Source organism: Musca autumnalis, unplaced genomic scaffold (genome assembly GCF_047663935.1).
Source record: "Musca autumnalis isolate F117 unplaced genomic scaffold, ASM4766393v1 scaffold_1, whole genome shotgun sequence".
In the NCBI taxonomy this organism is placed as follows: Eukaryota; Metazoa; Arthropoda; class Insecta; order Diptera; family Muscidae; genus Musca; species Musca autumnalis.
The window spans coordinates 189,199,228-189,219,395 of NW_027411644.1; the positions used below are offsets into that span (position 1 = coordinate 189,199,228).

The 20,168-nt window shown below is 34.1% G+C and overlaps 1 protein-coding gene across 1 annotated transcript; it reads right to left on the minus strand.

The window, feature by feature from the left end:
- Nucleotides 1-16,351: 16,351 nt before the first annotated feature.
- Nucleotides 16,352-17,145, minus strand: LOC141389891 (uncharacterized). The gene is made up of 2 exons (XM_073962088.1): nt 17,131-17,145; nt 16,352-16,972 (listed from the first exon to the last, which is right to left on the minus strand). Exons 1-2 carry the CDS (start codon nt 17,143-17,145, stop codon nt 16,352-16,354), a joined length of 636 nt encoding a protein of 211 aa, XP_073818189.1.
- Nucleotides 17,146-20,168: the final 3,023 nt, after the last annotated feature.

Consider the following 20,168-nt stretch of genomic DNA (forward strand, 5'->3'; position numbering starts at 1 on the left):
TCTTGTGGGGATTTAAAGTCTATGATGTTCCTTATCAAACACAGACAAAATTATGTTTCTAGCTCTTCGCGAAATAATTTTCCGATCAATTTTCCGATAGTACTGTAAAAAATAGGCATTTATTTTTGGTCATCAGGATAGAACAGTCACTATATTTTCGCGAATTTTTGAGATATTAACGCCGAATTTTCTTTCAGTCGATAAAGCAAGGCTTTCTAATTCTTTTTTCACCAAAGAAAACCTATAAATTATTCCGCGGACAACGAAATAACAGCGTTAAAGGGTTTAAATTGACAGATATTTGAAACATCTCGGAATATTAATAGGAGTCGCGCAATTATGTCATATTTCTTCACAATAAGATAGAATATGACTCAGACAACCTCGAAGGATACAATCGAGTGCTACGGATGCTGATAAGGTGGATCATTTTCAAAATAATTATAAAAAACGTCAAAATTTCTTATAAAAACCATGATGTTTTGTTCAATAAAATGGTTTTCCGCGAACAAGTCTGCCGTTTAAAGGTTTGGACATATGCTCCAGATTCAGAGGAAAATAAAACAAAAACAAACAAAAACTGGAAATTCTCCCGTATTATACAATTTGTGTATTTATGGTATCACAAGAACCATGGGACAAAGTCAATTCGCATGAATCGGATGATGATATTAAGTAACTTTTAAAATTTTGGTGGATTGCAAACTTAAAAAAATTGCAGATTTTCATATTATTGTACGATACTATGCCATATTACTTCAAAATATGTTCAAAAACTGCATAAAAGCATTGCCTCCATTATCCGGGAAAATCGAATATCCGTAATGCCCCCGGTCCGGACCATCATTATTTTCATTATTTCTTAATGGACAGATGGACCATTTTGGACACAAAAAAATTAAAAATGTGTATTAAAAAAGAAAAAAATACCAATCGCACTTAGAAAAAGCTTTTGGTGAAATTTTTGTCTGATTCTGAAACTTCAATGATCATAGATGAGAAAAATCAATAAAGAAAAAATGCCGGAGAGCTTTTAAAATAAATCGCTGTCAATGTTCACATTTTTAGAAATTTTTTAGGTTTTCACGATTTTGCTTGGAAACAAGTCCTATCGAAATTGAATTAGAGAAAATATTGTAGCTGTGAAAATTGGCTACAAGATTGACCTTTATGATATTTTCGCAGGTTTTACAATTTTTGAGATATAGAAGTTCAAATTGGGACAATTGTCTCCCCATAGAACAATGTCGTGACTACAATTTCCCATCTTAAACTTATATATCTCAAAAATTATACAACCTAGGAAAAACTTGCGAAAGTCAATCTTGTGGAGAATTTTAACAGCTATACGATTTATTCTAGTTACATTTCAATAAAACTTACCGTTTTCAAGCAAATCGTGAAAACCTAACAAAACAAGTAAAAAAGTATCAGTCGGCTTTGCCGACAGAGATATACCCTCAGCCTTGTCTGGGGTCTTTTTAGAATTTTGTGGCCCTCTTTGGACATTTGAACTTGCCTTGAAAAGTGTTGCGGAGGAGGTACTTGAAGGATTGGACCGACATAGTCCATTATGGAAGTCGATTTTATTTAGGGAGTCATATCTTTTCGATTCATATCGCGCCCACTAGTCATTTCAGTGGGTCATCGTGTAAATTTTAGACCAGTATGCCAGAAAACATGGACTTGTCCACGGAAAACATAATATCGTTCTAAACAGGACCACAACGAACACCAAGGTATACATTTACAAACAGAGCCTTTACTGCACAAACGTAGAAGACATATGTATATGGACCATTTTAGAAGTTAAACTAAATTTGGACAAAATATTAGGAGATCCAAAGCTTGGTCCAAATTGGTTGATCTTATCTTGCTCTCCAGACACTACATATGGTGTCATAGGGGGTTTTTTACACCTTTCGGGCTGCTATCTAAAGAAGTATGGACTTGCCTCTGAAAAAAACTTTTTCCGTCGTAATCGAGGCAGCAAATTCAAGTTGCTTCAGCAAAAATCAAAGTGATTCGAGAGCAGGCCTTAAAGTGAACATATGCGAAATTTTGTGTGGGATGTATCCGAAGGAGTGGACAAATATAGTCCATATTCAAACCTGATCTGTGTCTGGTAAATATATTAGGATTTGCAAATCGGTCACTCCCTTCAAGAGTTATCGTGCCAACAATTTTTCCGAACATTTTTGAACTTTTGTGGGGGAGGTACCTGAAGGAGTGGACCCATATGGCATATCTTCGAACTTAAACTAAGTTTGAAAAAAATATTACGAAGGCCAAATTTTGCACCGAATAGGCAAATCCGTTTGAGAGTTATCTTGCGTTCCAACCACTACACACGGTGTCACAGGGGCTTTTTGCACCTTTCAGGCTATTTTCTCAGGAAGTATGGACTTGCCCCTGATGAAACTTGTACCGACTTGTGGGGGCAGTGAATACCAGTTGTTACACCAAAAATCAAAGCGATTCGATAGCAGCTCCTAAACTGAACTTTTCCCACATTTTGTGTGGGAAGTTCCCGAAGGAATGGACCGATTGACCCCATATTGGAACCTTATTTAAGTCTGGTAGAAATTTCACGATGTGCAAAGTATGGACCAAATCGGTTACTCCCTTCAAGAGTTATCGAGCGCGAAATTTTCCGAACATTTTCGAACTTTTGTGGGGGAGGTACCGGGAGGAGTGGACCGATATAACCCATCTTCGAACTTAAACTAAGTTTGGACAAAACAGACAGACAGATGGACGGACATTGCTAAATCAACTACAAATTGTCTGAAACACATTTCGTCCAAACATACTTGGGGTCTAAACCATTCATTCGATGAGGCACATTTTGCCCGTATGAAAGTGTATATACCCTCGTTAGCATAAATGCTGAGGGTATAAAAACCCAACAAGTAAGAGAGGGTTATAGTCGGACAGAGCCGACCATGTGATACCCCACTCCACTATATCTAGGCACTTTTTTATTTTCTTTTATTAAGTTTCGACATATTTTAGCCGTCCGGTCATATATACATAAGTTGATATACATGGTAACTAGACAGCTGAATTGCAGCAACCCCAATTTTTGGTACTGGGCATATTTTTGGCTTCTGATTTGGCAATTCAAACATTTTGCATATGTCAAATTATGCAAAATGCATAAATTTTGCATATGCAAAAAATAATATTTGAATATGCAAAATTTATGCATTTTACATAGTTTCTTATTCAACAAATATATCAATAATAGGTACAAAAATGTGTGTAAAATTTTTCTGTTTAAAATTCTCTTCAGACAAGTCAATCAAATAGAGAAATGTATAACCACAGCCACAACCTTCAAAATACCGGAAATCGGGAGGTACCGTTCTATGGGGGGCTATATGAAGACGTGGACCTATACCGACAACTTTCAGTTGGATTGTTTTATATCCCCAAGGAAGACTTAATACCAAATTTCAGCCATTTCGGAGGGATATTGAGGCCATAACCATCAAAATACCGAAATTTGGGGGTACCGTTCTATGGGGCTATATAAAGACGTGGACTTATACCGACAAATTTCAGATGGATTGTTTTATACACTCAAGGCAGACTTAATACCAATTTTCAGCCATTTCGGATTGATATTGGGGCCACAACCTTTAAAATACCGAAAATTGGGGGGTACCGTCCTATGGGGGATATATAAAGACGTAGACCCATACCAACAAATTTCAGGTGGAAAGTTCTATACACCCAACTATAACTAAATACCAAATTTCAGCCATTTTGGTGGGATAATGAAGCTAAAACCTTCAAAATACCGAATATCGGGAGGTACCCTTCTATGGAGACTATATTAAGGCGTGGACCTATACCAAAACATTTTAGGTGGAACGTTTTGTATCCCCAACAAAGACTAATTACCAAACTTCAACCATTTTGATGGGATAATGAAGCTAAAACTGTCAAAATACCGAATGTCGGGAGGTACCGTTCTATGGAGGCTATATGAAGGCGTGAACCTATACCAACAAATTTCAGGTGGAAAGTTATATACACCCAAAAAAAGTTCTATACCAAATACCAAATTTCAGCCATTTTGGTGGGTTAATGAAGCTAAACCTCCAAAATACCGAATATCGGGAGGTACTGTTCTATGGGGCCTATTAGTCCGGTCAAAATAGACATGCGTATAAGGGGGAAATAGCAAAAATTCCCACAAAGCTGAATTTTGGTGGAGAGCTAGGGTGGGCCATTAGAAGCATCGTCCTAAAAGTCCCCATCGATCCCATGTGTGCAAAACAAGTTATTCGGGGTCAAAGGTCATTTTTGGAGCAATTATTCAGTTTTTTTAATTTTTCTCAAAAACGGTAAGACTTAGCAAAAGCCGGCTAAAGTAAAAGTTGTAGATTTAATACAAGAGTGGTCTTTATGGTTCTTAAAAAAGACTTACCATTTTCGAGATATCGCGATCTAAAGGTCAAAAAAAAAAAATTAGCCGCCTAAGTGCATTATGAGGCGAACCGGTTAAAGCAACGACACTATGTGTTAGATACTTCTGTAAGCTTTCAAACGATATCCACTTTGCAGTAATCGGTTCTGTAGAACCGGGTCTAACCCGGTTTTTAAATTTGGCCTTTCGGGTCGAATAACCGGCGAACCGGATCCGCAACAGTTGAAAATTATACATTTCCGTAATCAGCGGAACACACCCTATCTTCGGACAAAACGTGAAAAAAATCGGAGAGTTTTCGTTGGGGTCGTTCCCGTTGGGCTTTCGATTATACATGTGGGTTAAATGGGCTATTTTTGCATAAAATGACCCTAACATTGAATAACTCTACTAAACACGCTCCGATTTTGTTGGATTTTTTTTTTTAGAATATAGCTATAATTTCGCTCTTCAAGAAAATATATATTTTGTTGGGGGACAGACCCGATTACTTCGCTTATTTTAGCCGCTTTGTCTGAATATGTGCATATTTCCCTTATAAGTGCATAAAAATCATGTGTTTTTTAGAACAGCTATATCTCAAGAATGGTTCCTTCTAGGAAAAAATGATAAAGGTCAAACTTGTAGATAATTTTTCTGTCTACAATATTTACTTTAGTTACATTTTGATTAGATCAACCGTTATCAAAAAATAAATCCGAAAACCTAAAAACCCTTAAAATTTGACCTTTGACCCCGAATAATTTTTTTTGCACACATGGGATCGATGGGGACTTTTAGGACGTTGATTCTAATGGCAAACCCTAGCTCTCCACCAAAATTCAGCTTTGTGGGAATTTTTGCTATTTCAATGTCTATTTTGACCGGACTATATATCAAAACGTGGACAGATATATCTCATTTTCAATACCAACCATCCTGCAAGTAATAAAAACTTCTGCTCCAAATATTGACTCTCTATCTTTAAAATTGCGAGCTCTATCCTGATTTCAACAGACAGACGGACGGACAGACGGACATGGTTAAATCGACATTGACTTTTATGCTGATCAATAATATATATACTTTATAGGGTCTCCGACGAATATTTCGATGTGTTACAAACGAAATGACATATGGTGGAGGGTATAAAATGAAACAATCCGAGACGAGTCCTTAAGCGGCAATCTTTCCAAAATTTGTGTGGGAGGCACCCGAAGGAGTGTTTCGATTTAGTCCATATTCGGACTTAATCCAAATCTCTAAGAAATAATACGATGTACAATATAAAGACCAAGCCGGTTTCTGCCCTCGGAAAGTATGTACTTGCCCAAACAAAAAAAAAATACACTGTCGTAAAAGGCGCTGCAAGGCGAACATGATAGGTGTTAAACTATACTTTCCCAAAGCAGTGGGCCGCTATAGTCCATATTCGCACCTGATATATGGATGGAAGTAATATTTTCACATCCCTAGTTTGGAACAATTCGGAAATATCGTGCGAAAAAATTTAAACTTTTGTGGGGATAATTAACGAAAGGGGCAGACCGATATGGTCCATCTTCCTACTTAAACCAATTTTGGACAAAATTTACGATTACGAGACTTAAAATTTTAACCAAATAGGTTGATTCTTCGAGAGTTATGGTGCGCACCAGCCCGCCGGACAGACGGACGGACATGGGTAAATCGCCTCCATATTGTCTGAAATGGATTTCGTCCAAACATACTTGGGTTCTAAAATCATTATTTCGATAATCTCGTTGACCTAAATATTGAGAGTACAAACAAATATTAAAAGAATTTTAGAAAGAGTTTTCGGTGATTTTTATCGAATCGATCAATGAAAAAAACCAACATCAAGACCCCGTAAAACAGTGGAATTTCTGTATATACTAGGCTGTAACTCTGTTATCTGAGCACGTACATCAACATAATTGGCATCTGTGAAAAGGTCGAGAGATCGTTTTTCAAAAATAACTCACCTGGGCGGAATGTGCCTACCAGGAATAAAGATATAAGATATATATTAAAATTTCTTACAATTTTCACACAAAAGTTTCGGTCCATTTCACCCGCTAAAACTATCTGATCATTATGTAAATTTGAAAGCTTCTTTTGTGTCATAAGCTCACACCTAATCTAAAATTTCGCGCTGATCGGACTATGATTGCGACCTACAGAGCAGATACAAATTCGGGTAAAAATTTTGTTTTTGGTCCATTTCACCGGCGGTACGAAATAAGTCCCCAAACTGAAAATGAAATAAGTCCCCAAAATGTTATACACAAAACAACAACAACTATAATTTACATTTTTGGGCATTTATTTCATTTTTCTGGGGATTTATTTCATATAAAAATTTGGGGTCGTATTTCATTATGAAATAACTCTCCAAATTTGGAAATGAAATAAATCCCCAACAAATAATGTGGGGACTTATTTCATTTTTCTGAAATTGCAAATTATTCAGAAACTATTACTATTTTTGTTGCATACCAACAAAAAAACGTAACAATGAAAGAAAGGTTTTGGAGAATTATTTCATTTTCAAAATTGGGAACTTATTTCATTGGGGACTCATTTCACCCCCTAAATATTTCATGATCATCACCAATTACAATATTGATCTATTCTGATGTGAAACCGACCTCCATACCAAATTTCTTGAAGATCGGTCCATAATTTCGGCCTAGAGTATGATTACAATATATAATGGACAGACGGACACACATTGCTATATCGCTTGAGCACCGGGTACTTCTAATCAGAGGTAACATAAAAATTCAAAATAAAAAAACTAATCAAACTATAAAGGAAAACACACTTGCTCTGTTCCAGAACCTGCATGAAGTCAATATTTTTTACTACGATAACATTTTTCCTTTATGTTATCGAAAGAAATAGCGAAAATTAGTAGATTTAGATTAGTAGTGGAACAGACCAATTATGTGTCACGGGGCGCCTGAACCAATTTTAAATGGAAGGTGCTTACACCTAGGACGTTTTTGCGGATTCCGAAATTACAATGTTCATAGATGAAAAAAAAAAAAAATAAATCGACGGCGCGCGATCTATTTTAATTTTTTTGGGTTTTCTCGATTTTGCTTGGAAACCGCAAGACCTTTAGAAATTAGATTAGAGATAATGAAAATTCTCTACAAGATTGACATTTATGACTTTTTCCTATGTTTTACCATTTTTGAGATATAGAAGTTTAAATTGGGACTGTATCATCTCCATACTAAACAACATTTAATGGAAGGTGCTTACACCCGGGAAGTTTTTTCATATTCTGCATCTAATCAAATAAATGATAATAATCTGAATCAAATAAATTAAATTAAATAAATCGCGGTCAAAGGTCACGTATTTAGGGATTTTTTGGTTTTCAGGATTTTGCTTGTAAACCGTAAGCAAAAATTTTCTATAAAAATTTCTTTAGTCCCATTTCAATTGGGCTTACGGTTTCCGTTCTGCACATCGTATTATTCCTTCCAGATCTAGATCGGAATCGAAATGGAATATATCGGCTCACTCCTTTGGGTAGTGAAGTTTAAAGGCTCCCCTCGGATTGTTTTGAATTTTTTTCAGAAGGCTGTTTTACGACAATATTTTTTGGGGCGATTTCATACTTCATTGGATAATGGCTCAAAAGATTCAAAAAAACCCTGCCGACACATACAAACTAAATTACCAGTGTGCAACATAACTATAAAAAATTTCTTCCAAACTTAGAGATCTCGAGATCTCTATGAATCAGAAGTTTGTTTACTGTACGTTCGTTTTCGGTACATATATCATTCATATTCTAAAATTGTCATTTCAATTTCAAAAAAAAAAAAAAAAAAAAAAAAAAATTACCAACATCAATGATTTTTGGTACATAGAAAAAAAATCGTCATTCTAAATCTGAATTTTGTAACTAACTTTGGTCGTTGCGCGCAAAAGATATAATAGTTTTAATTTTAATAATAAAAAAATCTAAAAAACTCTAAAAAAATCGTGGTTTAATATAAACAGCTGCTGTATCCTATTACTGTTTACAAAATTGTAACCCTTTGCGATGATGGAAAAATAATTATAAAAAGTCTCAAAGAATTCGCCAAAATCGAATTTCTTACAAAATGTTACGTATTTACAAACATATTTTGTAAAATTATGGAGCTTGTACTTACAAAAAATATATTAAAAAATTACAACAGCATCCATAGACTGTGGGAAATAAAATAATGCCTATGTCGTGAAGGTTGAAGCTATAATATTCATGTTATTTGCAAAAATGCGAGGAAAACATGAAGAAAAAAATAACAAACATATTATTTTAATATTATTTGTTATGGTTTTATAGGGAAAAAAGTTTGATGTAGCATCTCACTCAATTTTTAGAAAAAATCTATTGTATCTCCGGTTTCCCGATAGTTTTTAAATATCTGTTTTCGCACATTTTAAGCAGTCGTGTCGCTCAACTTATCCAATGGGTACTTTACACGATATGTTTTTTACATATGAGTTGTCACTTTGCGTATACATTTTGTATGGGAGAAGTGACAACTCATATGTAAAAAACATACCGTGTAAAGTACCCATAAGTAGGAATGACTCATCCAAAACGCGTATAAATACGCGATATTTTCAAAAACATTTTCTGCAGATTTTCTAAATTTGATGGGTATCATATCCTCCGAACTAGTTGAAGGATTTAGACGCACAATGGCTTGTTAGACTCAGAACGTAAAAAACTAACTGAAAATCGAATGGCATTTGTAAATTTTGAATCCAAAAAACAGTTTTTTTAGAAAAATTTACGCACAAAAATTTCGACATCGAGTGCAGATTGTTGTGATCCCTGGAAGGTTACACGCCCAAGTTATACATTAAACAAGTAAGAAAAGTCTATAGTCGGATGGAGCCGACCATGGGAAACCCTATACCACTGTACCTGGACAATCGCTCTCCACAGAACTTCTTTTCAATGATTGTGAAAATTTAATTATCAAATATCAGAGATGTAATGTATAATATGTACTTATGACTAAAACCAAAAGATTGTCTGACAAAGACATTTTTATAGCAGGAAAGGAAAATTTAGTTCACACAAACTAAAATGTAATGAAACCCACTTATGTAGTACTACTACTTTCGTTGTTTAACCGCAACGTTATTGAAATTTTTACCAATTTCACACAAACGTTTCAGTCCATTTAACCCGCTAAGTATTATCTGATCTTCACGTTGGTTTGTACGCTTCTTCTTCATCATAAACTCAAACTTTGTTCAAAATTTTGCGAGTTATTATTTTGACCTACAGAGCCGCTACAAAATTGGTTAAAATTTTGTTTTTGGTCCATTTCATCCCCTGCACATTTCACGATCATCACCAAAAACTAATCATTTCTTTTCCTGGCCCGAACCCAACCTCCTTAAAAAATTCGTTACAACCGGTCCATAATTGCGGCCTTAAGGTTGTTTAAAATTTTTAATGGATGGACAAACATCTCTAAATCGGTTTATCTCGTCGATATATGAATTTTGGCATACCAAATAAGGGGTCTAGGACGAATATTTCGTGGTGTTACATAAACTTTTGGAGAGACAATATGTAGCATGGGATAAAAATGTGGTTCTCTACACAGAACCCATTATATATTAGACAGTAGGCGCGTTATCTAGCAAACACTTTATTGCAATTTACATCAGAGGAAAAGTCAGTAGTTTTTTCCATATGTAGGCTACTTTGCGAAATATATATGTCCTCAAGGAATTAAAATATCGACAAAAAATCAAATTTTTATATTTTTCATACAAAAGTTATGGTCCATTTCACCCGCTAAAGAAGATCATCATTCAAAATAGTAGGCATCTTTTTCGACCTATACTCTTACCCGGTGCAAAATTTCGTGACTATTGATGCATAATTGCGGCTTCTAGCGAGTTTATTATTACACTACAAACAAATAACGGAATATATTAGGATCTAACTCTGTTATCTGATCATGCACACCAACATAATTGGCATCAATTGAAAGGTCAAGCGTTCCACTTTCAAGTATATCTCACTTGTCCGGAATGTTACTTCCAGGCATTAAGATATAAGCTGCATATTAAAAATTTTCACAATTTTCACACAAAAGTTTTGGTCCATTTAACCCTCTAAATATTATCCGATCGCCATCTCAAATTGCAAGCTTCTCCTTAATGATATACTCTTACCTTATTTAAAATTACGCGTTGATCGGACTATTATTGAGACCTACAGAGCCGCTAGAAAATTGGATAAATATTATGTTTTTGGTCCATTTCACCCGCTAAATATTTCACGATCATCACCAATAAGAATAGGGATCTATTCTGATCTGAACATGACCTCCATACAAAATTTCGTGACGATCGGTCCATAATTGCGGCCTGGAGCGTGTTTACAATTTATAATGGACAGACGGACGGACGGACGGACGGAGGGACGGACGGACACACATCTCAAAATCGCTTTATCTCGTCGAGATATGAAGATTGGTATACCACATTTGGGGTCTCCGACGAATATTTCGCGGTGTTACATGAATTTTTACCAAAACAAACTTATAATACCCTTTTCCACATTGTGGTATAGGGTATAAAAATGCGAAATTGCGAGTACTACAACAACATAATAAGCATATAGATATATCCGGCTGCGCGTACCGATTAGAGCAACAATTCAAAAAAACGCAATTTTTCAGTCTTCAAAATGTCAGCATCCGTTTGAGGTATATACAGTGGATATATTATATATCTATATATGGGATTTCTGAGTGAAGTCGGACACTTTTTCAAGGTGAGGTTTTGTGATTCCCTTTATTTTTTGCTGTGGCGATGCTGCTGATTAACAAAACATTTTAGTATATTTTCAAGTTTTTTTTTTTTGACTAACGGTTCCAGAGATATCGCGCCTTGACAAAGTCAAATTCTGTAAAAACTACATGCAAAGATATAATATTGGTCCAAATGGGACCATCTTGTTTTTGATTTGTTTGGTTTTTTATCAGCTATCGAAAGAAATATTTAAAAGAAAAATGCACAGTGGGCTTCAATGCAATTTTCGGGATTTAATATTTAAAATCAATTTTTAAACATGATTGCACCCTTCGATTTTTTCAAAAAAATTTTATGTTAAACTACGATCAATTACAACAATTTTAAGCCCTATGTGGTAATGGGATTCGGAAGATTACTATTTTTTCTGAATTTTTTAAAATTTGTCAATGCAGTTTTTTCTTTATACCTTTGTCCAAAACTTATTATTTTATTACAAAAATTAAAAATTTCATTTATAAATATTTGTTTTGATTTTATATTTATGAATTTATCTCAAACATCTTAAAAACTGCGCCATTTTTCGATTTTGAAAATGCATCAGCGAAAATTCCATTAAAGTCCACTGTGGATTTTTTTCTATTTTTTATGATAAATATATAATATATAATAATAAATATGTACTCTTAGCTTCAAAAATACAGGAAATACAAATTTTGGACAAAGGTATTAAGGAAAAATTGTATTGACAAATTTTAAAAAATTCAGAAAAAATGGTAATCGTCCGAATCCCATTACCACATAGGGCTTAAAATTTTTGTAATTGAACGTAGTTTAACATAATTTTTTTTTTTTAAACTCGAAGGGTGCAATCATGTTTAAAAATTGATTTTAAATATTAAATCACGAAAATTGCATTGAAGCCCACTGTGCACTTTTCTCATAAATATTTCTTTCGACAGCTGATAAAAAAACAAACAAATCAAAAAAAATATGGTCCCATTTGGACCAATATTAAAGATGTTATGAGTATTTATTTGAACATAGTTCTTTAAAAATGCGATAATTTCAAAAGGCGATATCTTTGTACCGTTGGTCAAAAAATAATTTTAAAATATACTAAAATGTTCTGTTGGCTAGGAGTATAAATTGAACCAAAATCAATTGAAATCAAAACCCAGCAAAATTTGACGGAAGGGATTCTTTGCGATGACGTGATTTCATGTCATCTTTTGCATTGGTTCAAAGGAAGTCGTGAAAGATCCGATCTTTTCATTAGGATTTGAACCACTGCAAAGGAAGTCGTGAAAGATCCGATCTTTTCATCAGCATTTGTACCCATTCCATCGATCCAATAGAGATGATGTTTTTGTTTTTATTTACACACCTGTTTATTTTCATTTTGGTATGTTCCAGTGCTGCAAAATCTACTAATTTTTACTATTTTTTCCGATAACATAAAGGAAAAATTGTTATCGTAGTAAAAATAAGTAGATTCTTGCAGTTTCTGGAACAGACCAAAGTTGTTAGAACTGTCGTCGTGATGTTGTCTTACATTTCCTGCATATCAAACAACTAAAACTTCTAAACAATTGGTATTATATGAAGTCCCAACCATCGAGCTAAAAATAGAATCGTACTGCACACATTGCTATTTTAAAAGTTCCCTTGTCTGTTCTAAATCTGACATAGAATGAAATCAATCAAATCTCGCTTCTTGGAATTTGAAAAGAAAGTCCGAAACGAAAAGGAACAAGAATCTGAAAATAAAGAAGAAACTACTTTTGGAAAGAAACAATTAAAAATAAATTAATTAAGCATAAATGGTATTTTCCATAAAAAGTCTCTCCTCCCCGTTCGTTACATTTTGTTCTTAGAGATCCCTAAAGCAAGCCGGGTTGTAGATCCCTACATATTTCCGTCACTAAACAAAAGAGTATAAATTACCAAAATGTTGTTATAAAATAACAAAATTATAAAATAAAATTAATTTACGAAATAAAAATACTTAAAGGAGTGCATTTGGAGTCCATGTTGAAATCTGAACTGGTGATGGGAAGATAATTGAAAAAACCTTTTGTAAGATGAAAGAATATCAGTTGCGGAGAACGGAGGAAGTAATCTTTTGCGTTGCAGCGGTGGTGATTACATTGCAATTTTGGATGTAAACTTTTGAAAAACTAAACTGATAAATTAATTGTAGCTATTTCATGAATTCGTTTGAATTAATAAAGAGTTTTGTTTTTCATGAAAACCATATTTCAATACAGCATTTCCATTTTCCAAACAAGACATGAAAATTTCATGCCAAGGGGTTGGTGAAAATGACATGCCAAAGCATTGGTTAAAATGACATGCTTAGGATCCAGAAAAGAACGTCATCTTTTGGGGTCCACGCTCATATAAAATTCATCGATGAAGATGCTAAAAAGATGACATGCTAGATCACTTGCACCCATGATTGAATGTCATCTTTGGCATCGAACATTTTGCTGGGAAAATTACTTTTCTCCGAACTGTCCGATTTCACTTGGAATTCTCCATATATAAAAAAGGATGATGTTAGTTACTACGCTTATAACTCAAGAACGGCTGAATAGATTTTGTCAATTAGCGCCAATTCGGAATGGTCTCATGGCAGAAAAGGATAAAACCTAAAAAATCGCGAAACTTTGCGAAAAAATTGCAAAAATATTTTTTCACGAAAGTCAATTTTTCCACAAATTCCTATCGAGCTTCGCGTTTGGAGTATACCTTAACACCTATTTGGACAGTTTTTGGAGAAAAATGCCTCTGTTTTGTCAATTTTTGAAAGTTGTATAGAATTTGTTATTCAGAATCAAATCGATTTTTAGTTATTTTCAAGCGTCTTTTTAGGAAATTAACAGCGAAAAATGTTTAAAAGGAGAGGGCTTAGACCATGTCTATATTATAGCCTTTTGCAGGGTTAACCTTCTCAATGGGGATTTATTTGACGTATACGCAAAGGAATTGATATTTGAATCCCAGTGGGTTTGTTAAATCCGGTTATATATAAACGAACTATTAGTTTAGAGTTAGTAAAGATTAGTGGTGATTTCAGATTCCAATTGAAAAGATGAAGATGATAACGCCGAAAGTGGTTTCCACAATTTTGAGAAAAGATAAAAATCTACAAAATTGGTGGGTTATTTGAAAAATCAAGAGCTCGGAGGTAATTTCATTGGAAGTGAAGTTGTGGCATACATATATGTGATGTCCCCACTGAAAAGTATGAATTTAATCAGTTTAGTCCCCGCAGAGTTGGAAGGTAATTACAAATGGCCAAATACATATGTACACTGGTACTGTTGATACACTGTACGTATGTACATCGAAAAAGAATGATATTCAAAATTGGAAAGAAGAAAACAACAAGAAATCGGATGCACTGGATGTACTGACATATCGACGCCTCCAAACAATAGTATGCTAAGTCGACTTAGCATGTTTTCAAGTTCTTTACATTTTTATATTTAACGTCCTTTAACTTAAATTCTGTCAAATTTTGGTAATAATCGGACAATCCGAACAGAAGTTATAAACAAATATTTACTTAGCATAGTACTGAAGTTCAAAAAAATGTCCACACTTTGAGAGCTTCTCCTGCAAAACTCACTTTTTAGACTTAGCATACTATTATTTGGAGGTGTCGAACGTCCTTTAACTTAAATTCTGTCAAATTTTGGTAATGATCGGTCAATCCGAACAGAAGTTATAAACAAATATTGACTTAGCATAGTACTGAAGTTCAAAAAAATGTCCACACTTTGAGAGCTTCTCCTTCAAAACTCACTTTTTAGACTTAGCATACTATTATTTGGAGGTGTCGATATATTCTTTATCGGGCGACATAAGTAGGTAAATACTAATTAAACGTTAATTAGTTTGTGATATTAATTTGACTATGTTATTTACGTCTAGATTAAATATAGGGTGACCAAGTAATCGACAACAGTCACGTGTTAGTGTGACAAGACTTCCAGCATCCGAAACACACAAAGAACGGCAACTAATAGAATAGCTCTGCTATCAAGGATCAGTGTACCAAGTACTGGATTGTACAGTCCCAGTCAAAATTAAATTACCGCATTAAGCCGTGTTACCAGAGCCATTGCGTCTAATTCCGAATTTGCAATGCAAGTAGAATTCGTGAGATCGCGTTAAACAGAAAGTCAGAAAAAAGTAGATGAAGGTGGTTACCTGATAACGATCGTATCCCTCTGCACAAAATAGGTTAATTGATTCAAACGCAAATTTAAATAAATACTATATTCAGCATTAAATTCAAATTCCTACGATCGCATTCCTTCCTTCCTATTCAATTGCTTGAGTGAAATATCGTGTTCAGTGGTGAAAACAAGAACTGCAGAAAACCAAACCGATTATGAAACGAATAGGGGCGTTATGATATTATTTTGCTCCAACTGTGCTACCAAATATTTTTATTTACGTCGCAAAACGTGTTATTTGCTTAAAAAATATATCTTAGTCCCGATTTACAGTTGTGTTCTGTACCTAACAAACTGCGAGACGAAGTTCGCCGGGTCCCCTAGTAATATATAAAATACATTGGAAACATCATCTTTAACTTATTCTTTGAGTATTAAGTTCTACATTGTATTGTAAAACCACTAATTGGGAATTAACACAAAAAAAACTCGTTTCCTTCAACGCTTTTTTCCTATATTTTTACATTAATACGACCACAGCTTCCGCTCAAATTATTATTTTAAGAAACCCATCGGTGAATCGGGCTAAAACAGTTTATTTTACCGTTCAAAAGTTATAGTATTGTACAACTATTCGCGAGTTACAATACCCCATACCACACTTTCAACATAAGTTAATTTTCTACACATTACGGTACCTACAGGTTCCACGTATTTTGAAGCAAAATCATGATACAAAATCAATATATTTTAAATACAGCAGTATTGCGTTTCCTTTTTTGGTCAGAGGCTGATGGTGAATCCCCGTCAGCACAGCTGACTGATACTTTCTTACAAAACATACTTTTTTAAAATACAAAATATATTTTTAATTATTTAACAAAATTAATTATTTATTTATGATTATGCAATTATTATAACAACTGTGTTTTATAAAATAACAAGATTTTTATAAACGTAAAACCATAGAAGGTAAATAAGCATTCTGCGGAGCGTTGCTGTAACCACCAATCACAGCTCCCTGTGATGCAAAATTAAGAACAGGAGCAATACCGCCATTGATTTCTCGTGATTGTCCAGCCAATGAATCATATTGACTTTGAATAGTGTGTTGTGCTTGAATGGCATCAGCAGCGGTACGATATTTAACAAAGTGGACTTCAGGTCCTTGCCAATTACCATTCTGAATAGAGTTGAATTTGTGTGCCAATTCACCAACATCAGTTTGTTTGTTAAGAACATATATGGCGGTTCTTTGTTGAGCAGCTTGTTTGGCCAATGCCAATGCAGCATTTTCTAATGCCTTGTTTTCAGGAGTTCTTATAAAAACAACACGTAATTTTGGTTTGACACTTCCGGCAATTCGTTGAATTTCATTGGGATCAAAGAATTCTTCTTCTGGAGCAGAAAATGTATAAAATTCTGTTCGATGACCTGAAGAGGACATTGAGTGGCGGGAATATCCGACGCCATTGCTGGATAAATGGTTGTCCATTGCTGCAGAGGATTGCTCAGGTTGGTAATTGTAGCCCATTTGCCCGGCGCATACTACAGATATTATAGATAAAACCTATTAAAATAGATACAAATTATTTAAAATTTCTGTTAAAGAGAAAATAATAAACCATGAAATGAAATGTTAAAGCATATAAAATTAAATTGGTTTGTTTTTACTATCTGTGTAAATTAAAAAAATAAATATATATTATTTTTTTCAAAAATCCTTACAATGATGCCATGCATTTTTCTGTTACAATTGTGTTATTATTATTAAAGCTTAAAGTTTAAAATTCGAATTTTGACTATTTTGCAAAGCTAAAATTGCCTTTTTATATAAAACTAAAAAGTGAATTTCTATACAGTGATATCAATGAATAACTTTTTGCTATCATACTTCCCCATTTTTAAATTTAATCCAATTAATTTTCTCAATTTAATTTTACCATAAATCATTAAAATGATTAACATTGAGCATGACTCAACCTGATGGGGGAAGCCTTGAATGAATGCATTAAACCAAATAATTGCTATAAACAACATAATATCGGAGCCAATAATATGACATATACATTTTAATCGAAATATCATTTATCATTAAAAATTTGCAATAATTAGAAATTTGTCGTGGTCATTAATATGTTTTGCTATTGCTTTTTTGCTTATAATCCATCAAACATTGGTGATAAACGTGTCAACAGCAAATAAATTAATTGAAATTTGGTGTCTTCATTATTTCACATTCTTTGTGCATGCGGGAGAATGCATCAGTAATTTGTGTTAATGGGACAAGTTCTTTCGTTTCTATGTCGAATAAAATTAGTAATTAATTAAATGTAGCAAAAGTATTTAAAATAGCTCACATGGGGCGTAATTGTTGTTCTTTCCAAAACCTATACCAATATTTGCAATTTTCGGAATTGAGCTTTTGTATACCCTAGCAACACACAATTTGAAAATTTGACAAAAACCTCGAAATATATTGGGCAATATCGGTACATGGTCGCTGGACTAAAACCTGGATATACATATATGAATAGATTTTTTTTCCGAGAAAGTTTTTATCTTCTGAAAACACAAAATTCCAATTAAATACCAATTCGGTAAAAAATGTGAATAAAATCTTCAAAAAAATTTAATTGGGTGCTACCCTTATATGAAGTACTAGGCTGACCCGTATTGCGTTTTAAGGACAACTTTTAATCGAGTTTAAGCTTTACAATTCAAATATTTGTTCGTCCATTGATGCTTTTTAGGATTTATCATCGTCCTAAAAGAGATCTATTTTGGAGATATAACATATTTAAAAAAGTAGACGTGGTCGGGTCTTTAGGCCCAAAAGAAGTACTCAGATTCTAGATTAATTCGCAAATTTTCAAATCGATATAAATGTAGCGTTTTTTATACGCTCAGCATTTATGCTAACGAGCGTACTCAGCAAAAATACTCATTACAAATTGTCCTACTTTCTCATTATTTTAACACGGGCATGTCATATGGAGTAAGTACTTATTTTTTGGCACTTAAAAGTAAATAAATAAGTACTTAAATAAGTAGTTACGACTTGAAGTAACCAGGGAGTAACTACTTATTTATCTACTTTTTAGTGCCCAAAAGATAAGTACTTACTCCCTATGACATGCCCGTGTTAAAATAATGAGAAAGTAGGCCAATTTGTAATGAGTATTTTGCTGGGTATATACACTTTAATAATATAAGTTCGAAGATGGGCCATATCGGTACACTCCTTCGTGTACCTCCCCACAAACGTTCGAAAATATTCGAAAAATTTTTACGCACGATAACTCTTGGAGGGATTAACCGATGTAGTCCACACTATGCACATCGTGAAATTTCTACCAGACTTAGATGAGGTTCCAATATGGACTCAATTGGTCAACTCCTTCGGGTACCTCCCACAAAAAATTTCGGAAAATTTCAGTTTAGGACCAGCTCACGAATCGCTTTGATTTTTGTTTTAACAACTTGTATTCAGTGACCCCCATACGACGATACAAGTTTCATCAGGTGCAAGCCCATATTTCCTGACCAAATAGCCTGTAAGTTGAAAAACCCCATGTCACCGTGTGTAGTTGTTCGAGCGCAAGATAACTCTCGAACGGATCTGCCGATTCGGTCCAACATTTGGCCTTCATAATATTTTGTCCAAACTTATTTTAAGTTCGAAGATAAGCCACTCCTTCAGGTACCTCCCCCACATAAGTTCAAATAAAACGCTTGCAGTTTTATTTTGCCACCATTAATAATTTAAATGCAAGCGTTTTATTTGAGAGATTCCATCATGAGAAAGAATATATTTTTTGAGGTTAAGCGACAAATTATTTTCTAGTTTTAAGTGCATTTCTAAATAAAACACTTAAAATTAATTGTTTTAAATTATTTTTTATTTTTAACTTTTTAGTAAATACATTTTTTCGAACATTTGGATAAAAACTTTAATATACCTGCAATCATGTAGTACCGTTATATAAAGGCTATACCAAAACCTGGACTTATGTCCATAATTTTTGGTGGGGAAGTTTCTGTAACATTGGGGACTCCAAATGCCAAGTTATAGCCAATTCTGGCTAAAAATTAAAATAAAATCCTTAAAAGACTTGAAATCGGATCGTACGACTATATGGGGGCTATACCAAAACCTGGACCTATGTCAACAATTTTTGGTGGAAAAGTTTCTGCACCATTGGGGACTCCAAATGCCCAGTTACAGTCAATTCGGCCTAAAAAAGAAGATAAAATCCTTAAAAAACTTGAAATCGGACCGTACCGCTGTCCATCATTTTTAGTGAGGAAGTTTTGTACCAATGCACAGTGGATCCACTTGTATGGAGAAATTGACCAAAAATATTTAGAGTGTAAAAATCAAGCCAATGAGCCGGTTACAGCTTTGTGCTGCTGCGAAGAGTGTTTTAAGAAACCACGAGCGTAACATTCTCTAGTTGCCAGATGTTGTACCAAAATTTTGACACTAATTTTTCTATTTTTGGCCAATGTGTGGATCAACCGTGCAATGGGAATTCCCATTGCCAAGTTACAGCCAATTCGACCTAAAAATGAAGATAAAATCCTCATAATACTTGAAATCGAGTGGTACCGATATAAGGGGGCTATACCAAAACCTGGACCTATGTTCACAATTTTTGGTGGGTAAATGTCTGTATCATTGGAAATCCCAAATGCCGAATGACAGCTAATTCGGGCAAAAACGAAGAAAAAATCCTCAATATACCTGAAATCGGGTGGTACCG